At 45.8% G+C, this 22,878-nt stretch overlaps 1 protein-coding gene across 10 annotated transcripts in view; it reads right to left on the reverse strand.

The window, feature by feature from the left end:
• Positions 1-454: 454 nt before the first annotated feature.
• LOC127001285 (protein held out wings-like) overlaps positions 455-22,878 on the reverse strand; it is a 129,532-nt gene continuing 107,108 nt past the window's right edge. Inside the window, exons 3-9 of one of the 10 annotated variants that reach the window (XM_050865663.1) lie at positions 15,211-15,327; positions 14,571-14,717; positions 14,018-14,108; positions 13,544-13,606; positions 12,340-12,624; positions 6,764-6,852; positions 455-3,360 (exon numbers count right to left, since the gene is read on the reverse strand). In XM_050865663.1, coding sequence (XP_050721620.1) covers positions 6,776-6,852; positions 12,340-12,624; positions 13,544-13,606; positions 14,018-14,108; positions 14,571-14,717; positions 15,211-15,327 — 780 coding nt within the window. In that variant the 3' untranslated portion in view covers positions 455-3,360; positions 6,764-6,775. Of the gene's footprint in view, positions 3,361-5,667; positions 6,853-12,339; positions 12,652-13,543; positions 13,607-14,017; positions 14,109-14,570; positions 14,718-15,210; positions 15,328-22,878 lie in introns of those variants that run through there. The other 9 variants (XM_050865659.1, XM_050865661.1, XM_050865664.1 and 6 more) reach the window with 9 other exon arrangements.

Genomic DNA, 22,878 nt, shown 5'->3' on the forward strand with positions numbered 1-22,878 from the left:
CCCTCCGCTGGTGTTCGTAAGACCTAGCACCAGCGCCTGAGATACTTAACCCAGTAGCAGCGACAGGACAAATTTGTGGCTTTACCGTGTAGCAGCGACGGGCCAAATTTGTGCCATGATTTTAACCCCCCAAAAGAGATGATACACAAACTGATCACAAATGCTTTGATATATATTATGAAATGGTTTGTGTGAGGGGTGATTTTTTCTCATTTTTCTCGCTAGAGGGACCATTAAGAAACACGATCCCTGCTGCTACCGGGTTAAAAAAACATTGATTAACCCTCCGCTGGTGTTGGTACAAGACCCAGCACCAGCGATTGAGACACTTGAAAAACAGCGATCAACCCTCCGCTGGTGTTGGTACGCTAGACAGCACCAGTGGTAGACATTCTCCTCCTCGTACGGTCAACTAATTTTAAAGAGAGTGAACAGGGGGAAGTTAAACTCTGGATTTGTATGAAACATTTTATATTACTGAGAATAGGAGACTATAAAATCAATACATTCTGCATCTCCATAAGGATTAAAATGCAGCCCTACTCATTATTATGTTGAAACACAGTCAAGGTTGATTCCATTCCCAGGGTTATAGCAAGAAGCCAGCCTCATTAAACTAGATTGGGGTTAAGGATATTAAGACCGAGTTAATAATAATTATATACATGTAGAAAAATCTTCCTACACAACTTTTAATTAATTTTGAAGAACACATTTATTAAGGTTAGTACCGATGGGAGCCGCCGGCCGCCACCTCGAGGCGTGCGTGCGGGCGGCCCTCACGAAGCAGCACCAATAATGATTTCTGGATGTCCCCTACAGGAGAAGGTTCCACTTAACTCAGAATTTACAGATGAGGTTCAGCGATGAGAGAGAGAGAGAGAGACAGAGGGGCGAGAATAGCAAGAGACTACAAAAGAAAATGAGACGAGAGATAGAGACAGAGGCAGAGAAAGAGAGAGAGAGAGTGAGACAGAGCATGAGAAGGAGTGGATCTGATGCGATGTTCTGATTTCTTGCTACACGGATTTTTTTATTCAATCTTCTAAAAAAGGAAATTTCCAAACAGTTGATTTGAGAAGAAAATCCTGGAAAGCAGTGTTGATTCTTGGTATACAGCAGCAATAGTATCAGTAGTAGTAGTAACAGTAGTGGTTATAGTGGTGGTGGTAGCAGTGGTGTGGGGTAAAGTTACTGTCCATCGAAGGGCAGATTCATACCTTTAGCGAGGGGGAGTGACAAGGCGCAGGACACGGCATCAGACTGACAGGGTGAAGGAAGGAAGGATGGAAGGAAGGAAGCGCCGAGTGAGACAGGCAAGGAGGAGTTAATGGGTATGGGTATGGGGCGGGCGGAGGGAGAGTCTCCATACTTAAGAAAATAATAAAATCTACTGAAAAAAGAGATTCTTACGCTTAACAACTACAACTCTTTAGTGTTACTTACCAGATTACTACGAACACTTGTTGCGCTTAACACGTGTACGGCTCAGTACGGCGAGCGTCTACCAATCATGTGCGAGAGAAAATAAAGATTGTCAGACTGAAAGCTTCACATGGAGTAACCGGAGCTCTGAGGAAGTCACAACCAAGATCAAGCAATTAAAAAACTAAATTAGAAAAAAATTTAGCTTCAACCAAAAACGAATTTACATCCTAGCAACGTTGGCACATGTGTTGACCTGCTGGGGCCGGGTCAGGGACACCGACCCGCCGGCAATGACCTGATTTAGTGAAAAGACACCTGACTTACGACTACCTGTGATACCTCTGGTAAGTACAACTATACTTACATTAATATTTGCACATATCAAGACGAAGGCAAACCCAGGCATACTGAACACCCGGGCTATGGCACAGACAACAGCAACAGTGGAGGACTACATGCCGGAAAACACTTGTGGGTCAGGCCCTCGATCCCCATTACTATGATTTCAGTTTACTTTTCATTGCATAGTTCCATGCTTAAGTACAACAAATGTAAGTACAATAATGAGATGATGAACAGCTATGTACAACGTGTCCCCAGCCCGCCGGTGCGCGCCGCCGCCCAGCCTCCTGCGTGGCCGCCGCCCTTCCCGGTGCGGCCGCCTCTCTAGACCTGCGTTGGCACATTGCTGCGGCCCACACCAGGAAAGGCGCGGCTGGGCCCGGCACACACGCGGGGAAGTAGAGTTCTTCCAATCTAGCAACTACATCAAGGCACATGTTGCTTCTCATCAGAAGGTATCCATTTGTTAAATAAAAATATAAATAAAAAAAATGTCATGCAGTCCTATAAATTTTGCCGTATAAGGCACTGGTGGGGGGAGCTGACAGACACCCGTCGTTGTGGAATTGTCATTCCAATTTACCAAAATAAAACAGCAATGGGTTCTTCCTGGATTCCGTTTTCCCGGGTCTGTGCTGGCAAGGCTGAGTGTCGCGTCAGTGTGAGTCCAATGAATGCCTTGCTCTCTGCCTTCCCTCCGACACAGCCAGGCGGTGTCAGAGCAGCTGCACCATCACTGACACCCAGCACTCCTACGTTGTCCTTTAGCATCTTATAAAAACTATTATTCTTTATGTCTAACAACAGGAGTAGAAGGGCTCGTCTCTAACCTTAACATGACACCTTGTAATAGAGTCTATCGAGATTCATTAACACCTATCTCTAAGCTATGTAATAAGATACAACACCAACAACACAGTGACCCTAACAATAAAGCTGTGACCAAGCTTAACATTAGCACCATCTCTAAATGCACACTTTCGGTAGTACCAGTTTCGTGTACTCATAAATCAACTAATATTGTCTCACATGGTGATCACCTTCCCTATGAGAGATTCTAAGTAGGAGCTGCCTCATTCTGAGCACTGCCTCACCCCAGGAGCTACTCTCTCTCTCTCTATGGCAATTTGCAGGAGGTTTTGTTGTGCTCTCAGTCCCTCTGGACGTGTTAGTGCTTTAAGGTTTAGTTGGCAGACTGGCGGCCGTGGAGGCTCCGGGCAGGCAGGAGGAGCGTGTCAGCACCAAGGCCACTGTACAAGTGCACAATTTCCCCGTGCCCGCCCACGGGCAGCGAGCCCCGCCACACCCACGGACCGGCAGCGTGGGGGCCGTCAGACCCGGAGGTCAGCCTGCCCCGGGGGCGACGCCGAGCGGCGGGGAGGGCACGTACCGATGGTGGAGGAGCCGGGGAGCGATGCGTCGGCACCCTGAGCGCAGCGCGGTTAGTGGTGTATCCTAGGGTGAGTGGTGGTGGTGGTGGTGGTGGTGGAGTGGTTGGTGGTGGTGGTGGAGGTGCCTCAGTGCTGGTCAGTAGTGACACGAGGAACACAAGAGAAGGAGCCCGGGCGGGTTAGCAACGCGCCAGGTCAGCTGAGGGACCAGGATCATCCGAGCCAGAGGGGAGTTAACAGAAAAAGAGAAACGAATGTTAGTACATTACACTGGTGCAGGATGCCCCAGCATCATATTCTAAATATTATTTTATTATTAATATTATTATTATTATTATTATGATTAATATTAAGAACTTTACACATGAAGGTGCACTGCATTATCAACCCATTAACCCACTGGCTGAGGACACAAGCTATGGTATATATGTACAGTGCCCGCCTACATTGCTCTACAGTGCCCTGCGCGGCAGCATGCATGCGGAACCACCGCTGTGTGAGTGACAGCGCCAGCCACAAACAGGCAGCAAGGAAGGGTAGAAAAGGAGGAGGAGGGCCAGGACAGTAAGCAACCCCTGATGGAGGGCCAGGAGAGTGCAAGAACACTTGACAGCAGTCATGATGGGTGTTGTGTGGCGATGGGTGATGATGTGTTAGTGTGAGGGATGGCATGATGCACGGGACGGCTGGAGTAGACTAGTGTCTTGTGTGTGGTGCCGGCCGTCACCTCCTCGCTCTGCACCTTAGTACAGTTTTCTACGCGGCGAGTGACGCAGGTCCACCGAGGCGCCCCTCGGGTGGTGTGCCGGCAGCCGTGCGCTGCAGCCCGGCGGCCCGAGTGTCCTCGGCGGCTCCCGGGCAGGGAAAACTTAGAGCAAGATGGACACAGTCAGCGGGACAATTGACCCTTCACCATACCTTCCTTGGCTTCTCTTGGGCAAAGATTAAACTTAAGTTTTACTTATGTTACATTGGAAGAGAAGAGAACAACAAATAAAATTTATATTATTAAGATACTTCTTATCTATTTCTTATTATTATGCAAAAACGAAACATTAATTTTGTGAAGCAAGTCAAACAGGCAGAGTCGTCATGGCTTATGAGTGCATCCTGTGGACACCTCAGCAGGGTGGAGACTTTACACTCAACACAAAGCAAGGCTAGAGTCACACACACACCTCTTTACACGGAGCTTTAGGTATTTAGATTATGGTGTTCATTAAGAAGCGCTGCCACAGTACATCAGCAAACTTTAGGCTCATGTGACGAGCAAGAGTTTAATCCCAGCGGCCAGTCTTGTGGTGACCAGGGCGGTGTGAGGAGGGAGGCCTGCGGGCAGCACACTCACTGGCTTGTGAATCATTGAGGGCAGACTTGAGAGAGAGGTAAATAGGGAGGAATGCTCTAGTGGATAAGACTGAGGAACTATTATACTACAGAGGGTGGGATGGGAGTGTCTAGGGAAGCATTAATCACTGAGAGAGAGACTGAGTGACTGGTGGGGATCAAAATGAGGAGCCTCGAGAAGGTATGCAGTGTACAGAGGGAGGGAAAGTTGAGTTACTGTGTGCGTCCTGTATAGAGGTCACGCTTCTTTAACACACACACACACACGCACTCTGACACCCCCCTCACACAAACACACACGCACACTGACACCCCCCTCACACACACGCACACACTAACAGTTTTCCCGACAGGACTAGACTCCGAAACACACCACAAAGCCGAGGAAGGAGTGAACACAAAACACACAATGAGGCAATGAGTCATGGAAGTGATGAGTGTGTTCCGTGCTGTGCCTGTGTGTCACTTAACTTTGGGTGAGGCGGGAGGAGGTCAAAGGGGGATCAGAGGGAGAGGTACTGACAATTCTACTCTACGGCTACTGTCCCACTACTCGCTGGTTCCTCGTGCAGGCTGGGGCGGCATTTACGTTAGTTGGGTGTACGTTAGTCATGTCTACAGCCCAACAAATACCTCGGCAAGGGTTAGTGCTCTTAAAACTGGATCAGCGAGGTCTCTTTTATCTTCTCTCATAAGGAATTCTATGTACATTTATCTCTCTTGAATGTAGAAAACCCTTAATCGAATATACTTTTTCTTCTTCTTGCAATTTGAAGCGATAGTTAGTCTTCTTCATAAATTCTATGTACAATTATTTCTCTCTCTTTAATGCAGAAAATCCTTAATCGAATATACTTTTTCTTCTTCTTGCAATTTGAAGCGATAGTTACTCTTCTTCGTAAATTCTATGTACATTTATCTCTCTCTCTTTAATGCAGAAAATCCTTAATCGAATATACTTTTTCCTCTTCTTGCAATGAAAAGCGATAGTTAGTCTTCTTCATAAATTCTATGTACAATTATTTCTCTCTTGAATGCAGAAAATCCTTAATCAAATATCTCTCCTTCATCAATACTATGTACATTATTTCTCTTTCTTTAATGCAGAAAATCCTTAATCGAATATACTTTCTCTTCTTCTTGGAATGAAAAGCAATAGTTACTCTTCTTCATCAATTTATTCATGACTTATCAATACGCAAAAACTCCAGAGATATACAGATACTTTGGGCTCTGGTAGCTGTGACCTGTACTCAGACGCCACAGCCGCACCTCCTGGCCTCAGCTCACAGTGGCATCCTGACCACGACATCCTTAACAACTAATATTCTTAAAGCATAATTTATGTGACTTAAGATACAGTAAAATGGAAACAAATAATAGCTGACAACTCCCGTGGGGTGAGGCCGGCCAGGGGTGACGACTGACTGGGTGCTGCGGGTGGGAGGCGCGGCACAGCTCCCCCTTACCCCAGGACTGCGTTCCGCCCCGCCCAGCTTGGCCGCCAACAACCCAACTCACAACACAATATGGCACCGCCCTCCGCGCCCAGCAACACCCAAGTGCAGTTTTGATTTTTAAAAGTTTTTCTCTTTTTTTTATGTGCGTTTTCGCTGGTGTTTGTGTCTGGCCGGCCTCACGCGGGGGAAGGCACTCCGGGGTGGGCATGGTGAGGACTCCTCCAGCTGAACTTGCTTAATTGGTTCTCGGGGAGCAACAATTTGAGGAGTGTTTTGGCTGCAGTGAAGGCAGCAACAACAACAACAGCGGAGAACAGAACGCTAGAGGAGTAAATGCCGTCAGGGTCCTTGGGGGACTGACTAGGATGCATGATAGATAGCTACTTTTGAAAGGCTCCGAGCAACAGTCAACTATCAAATGTACTCCAGACAACAAAGACTTTATGCAGAAAATATATCTCAAGAACTCTCTCGGGAGGTAAAGAGTAACAAAAATAATAAAAAAAGGAAACTTGCTGGACGGAATGTCATCACGGTGCGCGGAGACACACCGAGGGAGAGAGAAAAGTGACTCACCACGCCCGAACATCATAAAAAATCTTTTATACATGACTATAATGTATTGCATTCCCCACATCAACAGTCATGGCAGGCTCCTCCTCTAATGAATTGCACGCAAGCCTGTTCGTTACGGCTGCTTGAATAACTACATGAAAGCCTTGCCATTGCCTGACCCTTGAGGTGGGGGGAAAGGAGCATGAATAGGGTGATATCTTCAATGGGTGTTCAACTAACCTGGGTTGTGGCCTACGAGAGCGTACCCGTCCTTTGATAGGGGTGCTCCCGTGCCTGGCCCAAATGGCGTCGCTGCTTGACGGCTACACCTGAACAACACAACGTGATGACATCATGTGGCAACGTACACACCGGACAACACCTCAGCCGCACCACAACACACTCCAACACAAGACAACGGTTTGCTGCTAGGGAGACTGCAAGGCCTGCGTTACCCCTATCCAAAACATTACTCAAGGCAGTGAACATGAAAGATTGTTACTCTGCAGCTCCAGTGATTAAGAAGTCTTGCTCTAAGCTCCACTCACTCATGCACAACACCTGAGCTCAAAGGACTGTCTATGCAATCAGCCATGGCCTCCGCAGCGCCTTAAGCAGCTGGTCAAAGTATTAGTTGAAGGCATGACAGAACCTTCCTCTAAATCCTACCACTGCCACTCGCCTGTTGTGTGTTCTGTATGGAAGCATGACAATATCTAGGCTAGACAAAAGCAGCTTGAGTACATTAAATCCTTTCACTGGTAACTAAAAAGAATGAACTCCAACAGTACAAAAATAAATGGTAAAATCACAAAATTCAAGAGCCCCACGAGGCTCACGCTGGGGGCATCTATGAGAACACCTGATTTTTAAATATTTGTATGTACACTGTAGCACCACCAAAATCAGACTGCAGCTGGAAATGATCAAAGCCAGTTAGTTGTTAGTAGATGTTACGGTACTGAGTGTGCGGCGAGGGAGGCCCGGACCCCACTGCAGCGCGTGACTCGGATACCAAGGCACCAGAAATGTGTAGTCCGAGTCTTGATTAAATTCCTTGCGACTGTCAATCACGGGGAGACTTTACAATAATAACATTTACGGTACTTTTAACCCAGTAGCAGCGACGGGTCAAATTTGTGGCTTTACCGTGTAGCAGCAACGGGCCAAATTTGTGGCTTTACCGTGTAGCAGCGACGGGCCAAATTTGTGGCTTTACCGTGTACCAGCGACAGGCCAAATTTGTGGCTTTACCGTGTACCAGCGACAGGCCAAATTTGTGCCATGATATAAACCCCCCAAAAAATAGATGATGCATAAACTGATACTAAATGCTTTGATATATATTTTGAAATGGTTTGCGTGAGTGATGATTTTTTCTCATTTTTTTCTCGCTTAGAGGGACCATTAAGAAACATGATCCCTGCAGCTACTGGGTTAATGAGGCTGAGAAGTGTGAGAATGATCCTTGCAGGCTCATTCTGTGCTTGCCAAAGGGACGTGACAGGATAAACAGAAATCTACTCAAACGAACTTAAAAAATCGTGCAGTTATAAAATTTCTTCACCCTATAATGTAAAATATGAAAAGGGCTTCTGCAATTTCAAAACTACTTTAACCCGGTAGCAGCGGGGATGATGTTTCTTAATGGTCCCTCTAAGCGAGAAAAATGAGAAAAAATCACCCCTCACACAAACCATTTCATAATACATATCAAAGCATTTGTGATTGGATTATGTATCATCTATTTTGGTGGGTTTATATCATGGCACAAATTTGGCCCGTTGCTGCTACACGGTAAAGCCACAAATTTGGCCCATCGCTGCTACACGGTAAAGCCACAAATTTGGCCCGTCGCTGCTACACGGTAAAGCCACAAATTTGGCCCATCACTGCTACACGGTAAAGCCACAAATTTGGCCCATCGCTGCTACACGGTAAAGCCACAAATTTGGCCCATCGCTGCTACACGGTAAAGCCACAAATTTGGCCCGTCGCTGCTACCGGGTTAAGGGATAATTCACTGTATAAGTATGAAGTGACAAGGCAGAATTTTACTTTAGAGATATGAAGCACTGAATAACTTATTTAATGTCTAACAAGCTGAGACAAACTATGCAAACCTGGGAGCAATGAGTACCGGGCTTTTATTTCATATTTGTTTCCTTTTTTTATGCCCTTGAACGGACTCCTTTGCTGTAATAATAAAAAATACAAAAATAAAAAAACATAAAAAAAAAGAAGATATAAAATAAAATAAAATAACTTGGACAGATTACCGATTAAGAAGCTAAAATGGTGCGTCTGCCGTGTGGTTCCGGGCCTCCCCAGCGCCTTGTAAGATAGTGACTCAGTGATTAAGATTGGACAGTTCCGCACCCCACCACAGTGATGAGAACGTCAGAGCGAGCACACGTCAATACACTATTCTCCGACACTTCCGCCTCTCACATCAACAATTTCCAAAGGGCGAAATGTAGACTGACCGGGTTCTACTGACGGTTCACTTAAGTTCACGGCACAGAAGAATGGCCAGACTATCACCGGGCTTATAAAAGTACACTTGGAAATACCCAGAAATCCTATGAAAGCCTTGTGTACTTGGGCATTGAAATGTTAAATACTATGACCCTTGACCCCTGTACCCCCGCCAAGCCCCTGACCCGCCACTCTCACGCCTCATCACTGTAACGGAGCGGACCGGAATCATGATCTCTGTTAAAATCGCACGAAGCATTGGACCCGTTTCCTTTCTAAATTTGATACAGGACTGAATGGTGTTATTATGGCACGTTAGGAGACCTCTAGAAGGCCACGTCTAAGAAACAGCTCCCCATACACCTGCCTGGAGTCGTCACTGAACATTACAGAAACATGGAAATATCTCTCATGTCGTTTAAGTTTGGCACCATTGACTCATCTCCAAGGCAGCTGCTCTGAGCCCCCACACTGACCGGCCCACTAACTAGAACAGCACTGCGGCGCCTCTCGGTCACCGCAAGTGCTGTTTCCAGGGTCGTGGCGCTCGGAGGCAGCACCCGCAGCTCGTCCCTCAACCAGTCTGAACACAAACAGAAGTGAGTGTTGGCGCAGCAGCCCGGCGTGACCACCTGCTGCTGACACCTCTGCTGCTGGTTCTGCTGACACACTGATGTTGGGTTAGTAACTTGGTCCCTTGGTAGTTGTTATGAAATTAGTGATGTTAACCTATTCACCACCGGGATGGACATCAGACAAGTGATAATCTAAGTTTTTGGGTGCCTTCAAAAACCAGAGGAGGGATCCCTAGTGTTTGGGGTCACGAGCTCAAGCCGACCAACGAGGGTTATGGATTTCTCATGAGATTAGAATGCAATACAAACCTGCTCCTGCTGAAAAAGATACATATTAATGGTTTAACTTGGTACCAAACTGTCCTTCTGATGGGAAAAAGACCTGGATAATTATATATATTTTTATCATGACATATTGAATGATAATTTTGCTCATCAGAAAGGCAGTTCAATAGATTAAGATTATATACAGCCAAACTCCTTTAAACTGTTGCATGCACTCTCCCAATGATCTTCTATAATGTGTGTGTATGTGTATATGTGTGTGTCATCCACCATGGTCTGATCACACACTGGACTCGCAATCACCAACCAGTACCCTCCCTGAAAGAGCTTAGGGCCCAGGTGACAGATCTTTGGGTACGGCTGGAACCTCACATCACACCCACACCCACGCTGACACCCGGCACCCATTCTCCGCTACATGAACAGAGGGGGTACTAAATAAGACTGCTCACTCGCCTCAACTCCGCCCGGGAATCGAACCTGGGTCAACCACTTTGCTATGTGTGTGTGTGTGTGTGTGTGTGTGTGTGTGTGTGTGTGTGTGTGTGTGTATTTACCTAGTTGTTGTTTTACAGGGCCTGGGCTTACGCTTGCATGGTCCCGTCTCCATATCTGTATTTGTCCAATTTTTCCTTAAAGTCGTGCACTCTTTTCCGATACTACATCCTCGCTTAGTCTGTTCCAAACCTCTATGTTTCTTTGCGGGAAGCCATATTTCTCTGTCTCTCAAGCATCGTCCTTTCCTCCATTTTTTACTGTGCCCTCGTGTGTTGCGGACGTTTCTTCCTTCTCGTAGTAGTAACTCTCATTGTCTACTTCCTCCATTTTAATCAATAGTTTATAAATTTGTGTGTGTGTGTGTCTGTGTATTTACCTAGTTGTGAAATACAGGAAAAGTCGTATTAGGCTCGTGCTGTCCCGTCTCCATAACGCTTTTTATCCAGTTTGGCTTTAAATTCATGAATCGTTTTTGCACACACAGTCTCCTCGTCAAGTCCGTTCCATGTTGTTATGCTTCTGTATGGAAAACTGTATTTCTTGAGATCTCTCCTACAGTCACTCTTCTTCAATTTCTAACTACTCCCTCTTGTCACACTCCTGTCACATACCACTAAGTCTTCCCTGTCCCTGTCCTGTGTGTGTGTGTGTGTGTGTGTGTGTGTGTTGGGTTCCTCTGCTTGGCGTAGCCCCCCGGTTACAGTAGGGGGGAGGGCAGGAGGGCCGAGGGAAGGGGGGTGGCCAGACCCTCTGTTAAGCTGCCACCACCCACACCACCTTTTTATCTCCCTCACCCATGACTGTTGCTGCCTTGCCCTCAGTCCTCAGTGTCGCTTCTTCCCCAAAAACTGAGACTTCAACCAACAACTCGTCAATATGTAGATTATGACTGTTTAAATATCTGTCGCCGGGACGTTGATTTTCGTCACGGCAACGGTCTATCATTTTCCTGGTTGCCCGTCAGGTTAACCACCGGTCAACGTGAGAGTATGGTTGGCCGCCCCCCTCCCCCCTCCACCCCCCCGACCCTCACCGCCCAGCAGCTGTGTCGTGGAAGAAAAGCACATTGGGAGATACAGTTTAAAGGAGTTCTCTGGGTTTAGATTTTATGCTGGGGGCTAAAATAAGAAAAGTTAGGCAAGTTTAAAAATACTAGAAAAGTGAGTATAGTTTTGATTAAAATTAGGTGCTCTTAAATTATCTAAAGCATGCAAATTGTTGACCCAAAACCAGGAATATCTAAAGGGTAATGCATCCACCACCATGACCAAGAGACTATTAAGTACAACCCCACCAGACCTAGCTAGCCTAAGTCGTTACACCTTACTGCCAATAAGAAATATCAACGTAACACAGCATCCAGCCAATGCTCCTCACGGCGCTCTTAGCATAAGAGCGCCGTCCTATCTAATTCATGTGGTATAAATAAATATGGGTATAACCTTCACAACCTCAAACAATGACGATAATAGTAAGAGACTTTCTAGTTGCTTCAGAATGCTTGGCACCGACCCTCGCCACAACACTCCTCTGAGGCGTCCGTGCCGGGCGGCCACGTCAAGGGATCTAAAGTCTTCCTTTTCAACCGTTTCTCAGAGGTAGAAAAAGCACCATATAAAACATTAACAATGAAAGCACTGGCCACAAAATGGAATGCAATAAACAAATCACTGGGCTTATTATGCACGCTGAGCAACACTGGATAGCTTAAAAACGATGCTTTGAGAAATTAAAGAGAATATAAATATATAAAATGAAAACAATCCAAGTGTGATTACACAAGACAACTACGGGCCCACCGAGCCTCCCGGCCAGGCCGAGGCGGCCGTCCCTAGCGGCGCCGCACACACCACCGCACGCTGCAGTGCTGCGGCAGCACGGCGAGTGTGGCTAACCCTGCGGGTGTGTGAGCGGGCGTGGGTGCGGTGGTGTGGGTGGTGTGGGTGGACTAGTACATGGTTCATCTGGCAAACAACCCACCAGTGGCATCCGGGGGGTACTCAGTCAGGAGGGGGGAGCTGAGGGCGGCGTAGTTGGCGGCGGCGTACTCTGCGGCGGCGTAGGGCGCGTACATCAGGCCGGTGGAGGCGTCCCCGGCGGCGATGAGCGGCGGCGGCATGCCGGCACCGGTGCCGTTGAGCAGCGCGGTGGTGGTGGGCACCGGGATGCGCGTGGGCATGATGAGGGGGTGGCCCCCCAGCGGGGTGGTGGTGCGCATGGGGGACTGGAGAGTCATCCCCGGGGTGAGCAGGCGCGGGACTTCCCCTGTAAGAGGACCCAGTCCCTCAATTTCTGGCAAGGGACAGGGAAGGAAGGTTAGTTTGTCAGTCCGCCACCGCCGCGCGTGTTACCCTCCCTGGGTTAGTGGCTCGTTATGCAACTTAACAAAGTAAAGGAAAGGTTGATCATGTAAACAATATATAACTCAAAGGAACATAAAATTAAAAGATTAACATAAATAATAACCCAAACACCTTATGGTTCATTCCAAATGTTAATTGCAAAATAACTATTATGTATTAAGGAAAGCATTAATTAAGGGTTACTTTTTTAATAAAACAAAAAATAAATCAAATTAAAGTTAAACCAAAATTAAATTAAAATCAAATTAAAATTAAAATAAAATTAAATTAAAATCAAATTAAAATCAAATTAAAGTTAAAATAAAATTAATGAATTAGTTATAAACTCAAAGGTCAATGATAAGTGACGTGTTTGTCCGTCCACAAGCTGAAGGCAACACTACCAGCCAACACAAGAAACAGAACCAGGAGGCTCGTCTGGGCAAGGTGTCAAGAGGCTGACTCTACGGAAATCAACAAAGGTAACAGTGAATGGAGTTAGTAGTATCAACAACAAGTATTTTTATTGTGCAAATTTCTTTACTGATGTTAATTACTTCCTTATTGCCTAGCATGCATACAGGTGAAAGCATCCAAGAGAAGCTAACTCTTCCTGAACCCTCTTAATGCAATATTGGAAGCCAGGAGTGTCTGTACCAGCATATATAATAATTACTTGACACCTGTAAATAGACACAAAATTTATCTTACCATTAAGCAGAGTGAAGGTCAAATTCAACAAACTTTAAAGAAATGATCAACAGCTATTGGTTCATTACAAGGAAGTTAATATCAAGACCAAGGAAGAAGGAATGACTCACAAAACGGCAAGAGTACTATACCGTTAACTGGGTACAGTCGTGCCCCGTTATAGTGGCTGCTCTGGGCAGAGGCAAAAAAGGCCACTGTAAGAAAATGGCCAAAATAAAAGGCAACATAAGTGACTGCAATCATTGTTATAGGGGGTTAAATGGGTTTAGTTTAGTTCACATGTGAGTGGCCAATGTTAGGAGGTGGCCACTCTAACGAGTCGACTGTATTGGACCAGTGGAAGGGGTGAGGCAACATGCTGGGCCAGACCGACGCTGCTGAGTGTCGGCCAGAAAGAAATCTTCAAATCTCACTTGAATATTGTAAAGCAAATCTCTTACTACATGAACGGGCAAGCATTACAAACACACAGTGCATGAAACATTTTGTACTTGCTATCTCTAATATCATGAAGCAAGGGGATGAGATGAGCGGGGAGATATATATATATATAACGTGATATTAATGAAAGGCTCAACGAAAAAGAATAGGCAGGTTAAGCCTACCTGGGTTCTTACTCGAGGAATCTCTGTAGGTGCCGTTGATGATGGCGAGTTCCATGAGCTGCCGCTTCTTCAATTCGTCCTCACCGTCGGCCTGTGGGGAGGGGAAGGGACGGCAATGAGAGACAGACACTCGAGACACATTACACGCACAGCACGCACTAACGCCTCGACTAAATTATTCCTCATCTAAATTATTGCTCAACTAAATTATTGCTCAACTAAATTATTGCTCAACTAAATTATTGCTCAACTAAATTATTGCTCAACTAAACTATTGCTCAACTAAACTATTGCTCAACTAAACTATTGCTCAACTAAATTATTGCTCAACTAAATTATTGCTCAACTAAACTATTGCTCAACTAAACTATTGCTCAACTAAATTATTGCTCAACTAAATTATTGCTCAACTAAATTATTGCTCAACTAAACTATTGCTCAACTAAACTATTGCTCAACTAAATTATTGCTCAACTAAATCATTGCTCAACTAAATCATTGCTTAAGGCAAAGAAGAGCTAAGGAAGAGACCACAAGACCTAAAGGGACTTACGGAGGGCACCAGCAGCTTGCGGATCTCCTCGAGGGCTCGCTGGATCTTCAACTTGGCCCTGTTCTCTGAGTCCTCAACGCTGATCAGGACGTGGAGCTCCTCGTTCAGGTGTTCCCAGTTGGGCTTCCCGCGATTCTGCTCCTCCTGCAGTGGATGTGATGCCCGATTATAACACACACACTCACACACACACACACACACAGTTGGACAAATTTAAGGAAAAGTTGGACAAATACGGATACGGAGACGGGACTACACGAGCGTAAGACCAGGCCCTGTAAAACTACAACTAGGTAAATACAACTTTTATTTTACCTTGAAACCTTCCTCTTCCCTGTGTTAGGTTGCGAGGCGTACTGGCAAGACGTATTTACAAGTGGACGCTGCTTCCCTAATGTTCGCTAACCTTCTTTCAGCATCTACGATGCTTTCCTATGCTTCCCTAATGTTCGCTAACCTTCTTTTGTCTTTATTTTACTGTCTTTTCACCTTTTCAACTTCTATTTTACCTTTTAACACCTTCCTTTACCATCTACATCTTCTGTTTTCCATATTTTACCTTGTTTAATTTCTCTTCATCTATTTTTTTTCCTGTTTTATCTTATATTTTACTTTTCTTTTCAGCATCTCCATCGCTTACCTTCTTTTTGTCCCGCATGGAGCCCTTCCCGCGCACCATAATCTTGCATCCCGTCTCCTGCTCGAGCTGCTTCGCCGTCATGCCGCGGGGGCCCAGTATTCGACCCACGAAGTTAAACTGAAAGGAAGAACATTGCTATTAGTCATTTGTTTCCTTCAAGCAAAACCAAAGGAACCGAAACATCCAGTATTCCACCCACGGAGTTAAACTGTAAACAACCACATCGCCATTACTCATTCGTTCCCTGCAAGCAAAACCAAAGGAACCGAAACATCTAGTATTCCACCCATGAAGTTAAACTGTAAACAACCACATCGCCATTACTCATTCGGTCCCTTCAAGCAAAACCAAAGGAACCGAAACATCCAGTATTCCACCCACGGAGTTAAACTGTAAACAACCACATCGCCATTAGTCATTTGTTTCCTTCAAGCAAAACCAAAGTAACCGAAACATCCAGTATTCCACCCACGGAGTTAAACTGTAAACAACCACATCGCCATTAGTCATTTGTTTCCTTCAAGCAAAGCCAAATGAATCGAAACATCTAGTATTCCACCCACGAAGTTAAACTGTAAACAACCACATCGCCATTACTCATTCGGTCCCTTTAAGCAAAACCAAAGGAATCGAAACATCTAGTATTCCACCCACGAAGTTAAACTGTAAACAACCACATCGCCATTAGTCATTTGTCTCTTGAAAGCTAAACTAATGAATTCAAACAAACTAATCCTGACTTCAACCTACAAATTTCTTAAGATTCTGAGTCAGGGAAGCGATAAGATGAGACTTAATGAGCTCGCAAGGCATGAGGTCATCAAACGCCTAAAATAAGTGCGAGACATGGTTAAGATTAAGTTCAAATAATCAAGCAATGGGGGGATACATCAGGGCGCGCGTTGCCTAGCCCACCCTACGACGTCAGATCCAGGGGTCCCTCGGATCTGTAAACTTTCTCAAACCATGAACTCTGTGGGCATCCCCTTGGCCTCTAGGTTGCTTTTTTCCTTTTTTACATCAAAGGACACGGCTCGAGGGCAACAAAGAGTACACAAAAAAGCCCGATACTCGCCGCTTCCATAAAAAAGATAAAAGTACTGATTGATTGTTTAACCTATTATTGCAAGTAAACAAAAAAGGAGAAGGTAGTGCTTCGAGATATTGGGCCATAGAACACGTAATTTACTAGTCTTTCGTGGGAGTTTAGGGCATTTCCAGGGGTACTTTTATGACCCTGGTGGTAGTCTGAGCCTTCTTCTGTACCGTGAACCTAAAAGAAGACTCATTAGAACTCCATTAACCTCATTTTTGGCCTTTGGAAATAGTCGGTGTGAGGGGTGGGAGCTTCTGACAACACCAACCAAAGGCTATTACCACACCAAGCAGACCAATCCGTGAAGCTTGAGACCAACAACCCACGGAAAGCCCCCAATTCAAGACCAGCGCTGCCAAATTATCGTACTCAGCCTATTGCATTTCCGTAGCTTCTGACCGATAACTGTAGCAAAAAAGAACAAAAACCACCAATATTTAAGAGTTTTTACGATGACTTTAATTTCCTATCATTATTTGCGTGGTTGTGATAGTCTTGGGAGCCTAAAAATGATAATTGTTCTGAGTACGATAACTTGGCAACGCTGTTCAAGACCCTAATGGCGGCGTCCACCCTCGCCTCGCCTTGGATGAGTTAGGGGAAGCAGGGAACCCACGGCCGCCCACGTGACGATACATAACAAGGGCCACATTAAAACATTTCGTCGCCCAAGTACACACATTTGACAAGGCTTTCCTAGGAGTCTTGAGCATTGCCACGGGTAGTTTCATGACCCTGGTGGTAGTTTAACCCTTCTTCTGCTCCGTGAACCTTATGAAAGTGCCATTAGAACCCGACTGATCTCAGTTTCGGCATTTGGAAATAGGGGATGAGAGAGATGGAGGCGTCTGACAATAGCAACCATAACGTCAATGCTATTCCCTCTCAAAACAATGTGTGTGTGTGTGTGTGTGTGTGTGTGTGTGTGTGTGGAGGCACGGGCAGAGAGCGAGACTACCAGCTGTGCCGAGTTATAAATACATAGTCGGCGTGTGAGCAAGATGGCTTCCTAAATATAGCGCCAGCGAGCACCCACCCTTACGCCACCGCCGCCTCTGCCTCGCCACAGTGGTACGCCGCCCCGCCCCGCCCCATTTACCGTTTAACTTCAAAGATACACATCAGGGCAAACAAGTGTCCTTCTGGCTAGCGTAATGAGCACCGGGAACGCTCGCCCACGCCTCTGAGAGCAACATAAGGGTGAGGGTGGTGGGGAGCTGGGTCTAGCCTAACAATCAGCCATTCTCAGACGCTTCCCTTTCTCATAACTACAATTTCCAAAGACAGAAAAATATATTAATCATACTCTAGTGACTGTTTTATTAGGTTCACGGTGCAGAAACTGTCAAAATACCACCAGGGTCATACAACTACCCATGGAAATGCTCGAAACTCCCGCGAAAGCCTTGTCAAATAGCCCTTCACAGACGCCTCCGCTTCCAACATCTGCTATTTCCAAAGCCTGAGAGAGATTAATCGGGTTATAATGACCGTTTTTTCAAGTTCATGGTGCAGAAACTAACAAACTACCACCAGGGTCATAAAACTACCCATGGAAATGCCCGAAACTCCTACGAAAGCCTTGTCAAATAGCCCTTCACAGACGCTATTATTTCCAAAGGCCGAGAATGAGATTAATAGTATCCTAGTGACTTTTTTTTTAAGTTCATGGTATAGAAACTTTGTCTTTCATCAGGATCATAAAACTACCACTGGAAATGCTCAAAACCGATATCCAATTCAAGTTATCGTTAAAACCGTGAATTATCGATCTTTTATGCAACAGAACATCTTACATTAATCAGATCCAGACGCAAAAAGACTCGTACCCACACAAATAACGTCACACAAAACCGATATCCAATTAAAGATATCGTTAAAAATCCCGAATTATTGATGTTTTTGGCAATAGTTGAGTGAGAAACCGGGAAATAGCGTTAAGTACGATCATCTGGGAACATTGGGGAGGGTGGGGGCGAGAGGAGGAAGAGGGGGGCGAGAGGGGGAAGATGGGGGGGGAGGAGGAGGAGGGGGTGTTCTCTGCAAGACCTGACGGGTGACTTGACGCAGGAAAACAAACAAGCATCGCGTCGTGGGTGAAAGCCGTGGATGCGCCTCTCATAGGGTGAAGCGCCTGCCAGTTGGCCTAAAATTAGTGAGGAAGTGGAAATAAAAACAATCCTGAGACTAACACACTGCGTAGAGCCATTGGTGGGCGGCTCAGGACGAAGAAGAAGAGAAAGAAGATGAAGAAGGGGAAGAACAAGAACAAGACGAGAACGAAGAAGAAAGGAGAAGGGGACGATGAAAATGAGAAAAAAATGATAATGAAAAAGAATGAGAAGAAAAAGAAAGATAGGATTGAAGAAACGGAGGAAGACTAGAACGAAGACAAAGATGAAGATATGGCAGAACAAGAACATGAACAGGAAGAAGAAAAAGGAGAAGAAGAAGAACAAGAAGATATGGAAGAAGAAGAACATGAAGAAAAAGAAGAAAAAGATAAAGAAAACGAAGAAAAAGGAATACGCGAGCGAGCAAGAGAGAGAGAGAGAGAGAGAGAGAGAGAGAGAGAGAGAGAGAAGCGAAGGCGAGAGGCAGAAAGGTGAGCAAGGAGAGAGGAGGCTGCGTGGGAGGAGGACGGGAGATGAAGGAGCGGAGGTGGGCCCGACTAGGCAAGGTTCCCTCATCCTTGTGTTTACTCTCATAACTAAACATTCCAAATACAGCCTGTCATCTCTCTCTCCCTTCCTTCCTTCCTCCGTCTCTCCCTCTCCCTCTCTCTCCCTGAAGACGTTCCTCCCCCTGTAGTGATTGTAAACGTTTGGCAACAATGGGAAACAACGTCTTGTGCCACACCATAACAGTTCTTTCCGTTCTGGCAAGACTGCGGCGGAAAAAAAAGAGGATCAGAGTAAAATATAATGGAGGTTACGTTTAAAAGGAAGAGGAAAGATGGGAAAGAATATACAAGAAGGAGGTTAGGTTTATGTAAAAGAAAATAGACGGGAAAAGCAGGGTAGGAAAATTGTGGAAAAGAGGTAAGTTGAAATGAATTAGAGAAGGAGGAAGAAAGTGGAAAGGAGGTTAAGTTAAAAGAAAGAGGAAAAAGAGGAAAGCTAGGTTAGAAAAACAATGGAAAATAGGTTAAGCTGAAGGGAAAAGGAAAGTAGAGGAAAGGAAAAAGTAGGGAGGAGGTTAAGTTGAAAGGAACTATAAAAGATAGGAAATGTAGGAGAAAGAGAATGGGAAGGAGGTTAAGTTAAAAGATAGAGGAAAATGAGAAAAGGAAGGTTAGAAAAAACAATGGAAAAGAGGTTAAGTTGAAAGGAATTATAAAAGATAGGAAATGTAGGAGAAAGAGAATGGGAAGGAGGTTAAGTTAAAAGAAAGACGAAAAAGAGGAAAGGAAGGTTAGAAAAATAATGGAAAAGAGGTTGAGTTAAAAAAAAGATAGGAAATGCAGGAGGAAGAAAATGGGAAGGAAGTTAAGTTTAAAGAAAGAGGAAAAAGAGAAAAGGAAGGTTAGAAAAATAATGGAAAAGAGGTTAAGTTGAATTAAAAAAAGATAGGAAATGCAGGAGGAAGAAAATGGGAAGGAGGTTAAATTAAAAGAAAGACGAGAGATGGGAAAGATAGGTTAGAAACATTATGGAAAAGGGATTAAGGCGTATGGTTGCCTCTCTCTCTCTCTCTCTCTCTCTCTCTCTCTCTCTCTCTCTCTCTCTCTCTCTCTCTCTCGATATACCGCGGAGGTGACGGTAAACGAAGGGATGGGAAGAAGTCTAACTTTCCCCTTGGCGCCAACACAACACGCTTATTTGGGCCAAGTATACGAGGCGGCACGTGTTTAGAATTATACACACTTAACCAAACACTCACCCGTCTCAATAGTTATACTCGCGGCTTATAAATGCCCAACCTAACCGAACCTAACTAACCTAACATAACTTAACCTAACATAAGCTAACCGAACCTAACTTACCTAACTAACCTAACATAACTTAACCTAACATAAGCTAACCGAACCTAACTTACCTAACTAACCGAACCTAACTTAACCTAACATAAGCTAACCGAACCTAACTTACCCAACTAACCTAACCGAACCTAACCTAACCTAACATAACATAACCGAACCTAACTTACATAACATAACCGAACCTAACTTACCTAACCTAACCTAACCTAACCCATACCGAACCTAACTTACCTAACCTAACCTAACCCATACCGAACCTAACTTACCTAACCTAACCTAACCCATACCGAACCTAACTTACCTAACCTAACCTAACCCATACCGAACCTAACTTACCTAACCTAACCTAACCCTATGATGTGCTCCTCGGCGTCACACTCCAACGCCCCGCAGACCCTCGGCCACCTGTTCTCGTGTCGTCAGTGCTGGGCCTTGGCAGCGTCCCCGAGGCATTGTTTGGGAGCCAGGGGCGCCGCGGGGCATATCTAACATACTACAGCGTGTGCGGAAGATTGTTTTGGCGAAGGGAAGGGAAGTTAGGGAAGGGGAAAGGTGTTATAGGCCTAATATGGTGAGTCTCCTGCTCCTCGCCCGCCCCAGCTGCTCGTCACCGTGTAGCACATTTGTAAAGGCTAGGGGTGACTCCTCCTCCTCCTCCTCCTCCTCCTCCTCTTTTTTTTTTCCTCTTTTTTCTTTTTCTTCTTCCTTCTTCTCCTCCTCCTCCTCCTCCTCTTCCTCTTCTTCTTTTTCTCTTTCTTCTTCTTCTTCTCTTCCTCCTCCTCCTCCTCCTCTTCCTCTTTTTCTTTTTCTTTTCTCCTCCTCCTTCTTCTCCTCCTCCTTCGCCGCCGCCATGCAGCACCATAGTTTTCTTCCTCTCCCTCCTTGGCACTCCCTACCCCCGTTTTCCTTTCGGGGCGGGCAGAATCCCCTCCCTTCCTTCCCTTACCAAGCACCTCGGCCTCACATCGCGTCCCTCGTGGAAGGCAAGACAGCGATCGGGGAGCTACAGGCGGCGGGTGGCGTATCCCCGACCTGTACCGGTATATGGCGCCCACTTCTGAACTCCTGAACTCTCCTCCCGAAATTGACCTCTCTTTCGGCCACCTCTTTTGACTCTTTTTTTTAGGAGCAGCGAGTAGCGGGCTTTTTTTATTATTGTTTCCTTATTTTGCGCCCTTGAGCTGTCTCCTTTGTTGAAAAAAAAAAAAAGAAAGGTTACGTTAGGTTAGGTTAGGGAAGGATTGAACAGACTAAGGAAGGATAAGTTTGAGTGCATGGATATCACTGTGAGAGTATTTTTTTGAAGACCTTGTTAGTTTCGAGGAGTACAGGCATGTAGAGAGACTGGAAATGTGTTAAGGAAGGGTAATTTTGAGTGGGAATCACTGAGTATTTTTCTGAAGACCTTGTTGTTAGTTTCGAGGAGTACAGACACGTAGAGAGACTGGAAAAGTGCCGACGGGTAGAAGGGTGACAGGTTGTATTTCCCATGACAGTTCCTAAGTAGTGAGTTCCTCCTCCTCCCCTGCAAGGCTTCACTTCCCGGTAGAAAGTTGCAGGAGTGTTTGTACATATGCCCCGAGGTAAGCTGCGAGTCCTTCCCTGCCCCCCTCCCTCCGCCCCTACATCGCGTACAGGTGACAGGTGTTACGCGCACGTTCAGCCAAACAGACACTCGCCACAACTTGAGCAATGTAAATACTTGCCGTGTTTCGCAATAGTTTAGTATGCCATAAAAATACCTCAACACCACGTACTCTACTCCCCCTCGCAGCGTGCCCGCCGCGGTGACAGCAGTGACAGCCGCCGCGTCCACGAGCTGAGAGTAAACACGGGAGCCAGGCGCGCGCGTGTGTGTGTGTGTGAGTCAGCATCAGTAACGACAACAGTAGAGCGAAGTAAGCAATGGATGGAGATGACTCGTCGTGATGGGGAGGAAGGGGAATGACGTAACGCAACCCTTCATCGCTGTTTCTTCACCGTTTCCACCAGCAATGCCTGGACTCACCATTAACCAACCTTCCGGCGCCACCACCACCACCACCACCACCAGCAGAAGGTCACCGCATAAACACCCTACACCTCACCTTCTCTCTCTTCACACCGGGACTCCCGCTGCCAGTGTGCGTGTGTGTGTACGTGTGAGAGTATGTGTTTGTGTTTCTTACCTTCACTTTTTGGTCACCTAATAACATACACACTCCCGCAGCGAGGTAATGACGCAGCAAAAGTGTGTGAGATAGCCACCACGCGAGCACTTCCCTCCTTGACCGTGTGAATGTGTGAGTGTGTGTGTGTGTGTGTGTGTGAGTGAGTGTGTTTGTGTTTTGCTTCCACGAATAGCGTAATGCTTTCCTGTTCTTTCCTTCCTGACGACCTTGATCCGCGTGCGAGGTGAGAGATGGGGGAAAACAAAGGACGGAGGAGGAAAATAAGAAAGGGAAAGGAAGGAGAGAAGGAGGCAGAATAAGAATAGTGAGAATGAGGAAAAGATTGTGATTAGGAGACGAGAGGTATGAGATAAGGAGAGGAAAAAGAAGAGAGGGAGAAGAAGGAAGGAGGAAGAGATGGAGGGGATAAGAAGAGAGAG

The sequence above is a fragment of the Eriocheir sinensis genome, chromosome 20 (genome assembly GCF_024679095.1).
Source record: "Eriocheir sinensis breed Jianghai 21 chromosome 20, ASM2467909v1, whole genome shotgun sequence".
NCBI lineage: Eukaryota > Metazoa > Arthropoda > Malacostraca > Decapoda > Varunidae > Eriocheir > Eriocheir sinensis.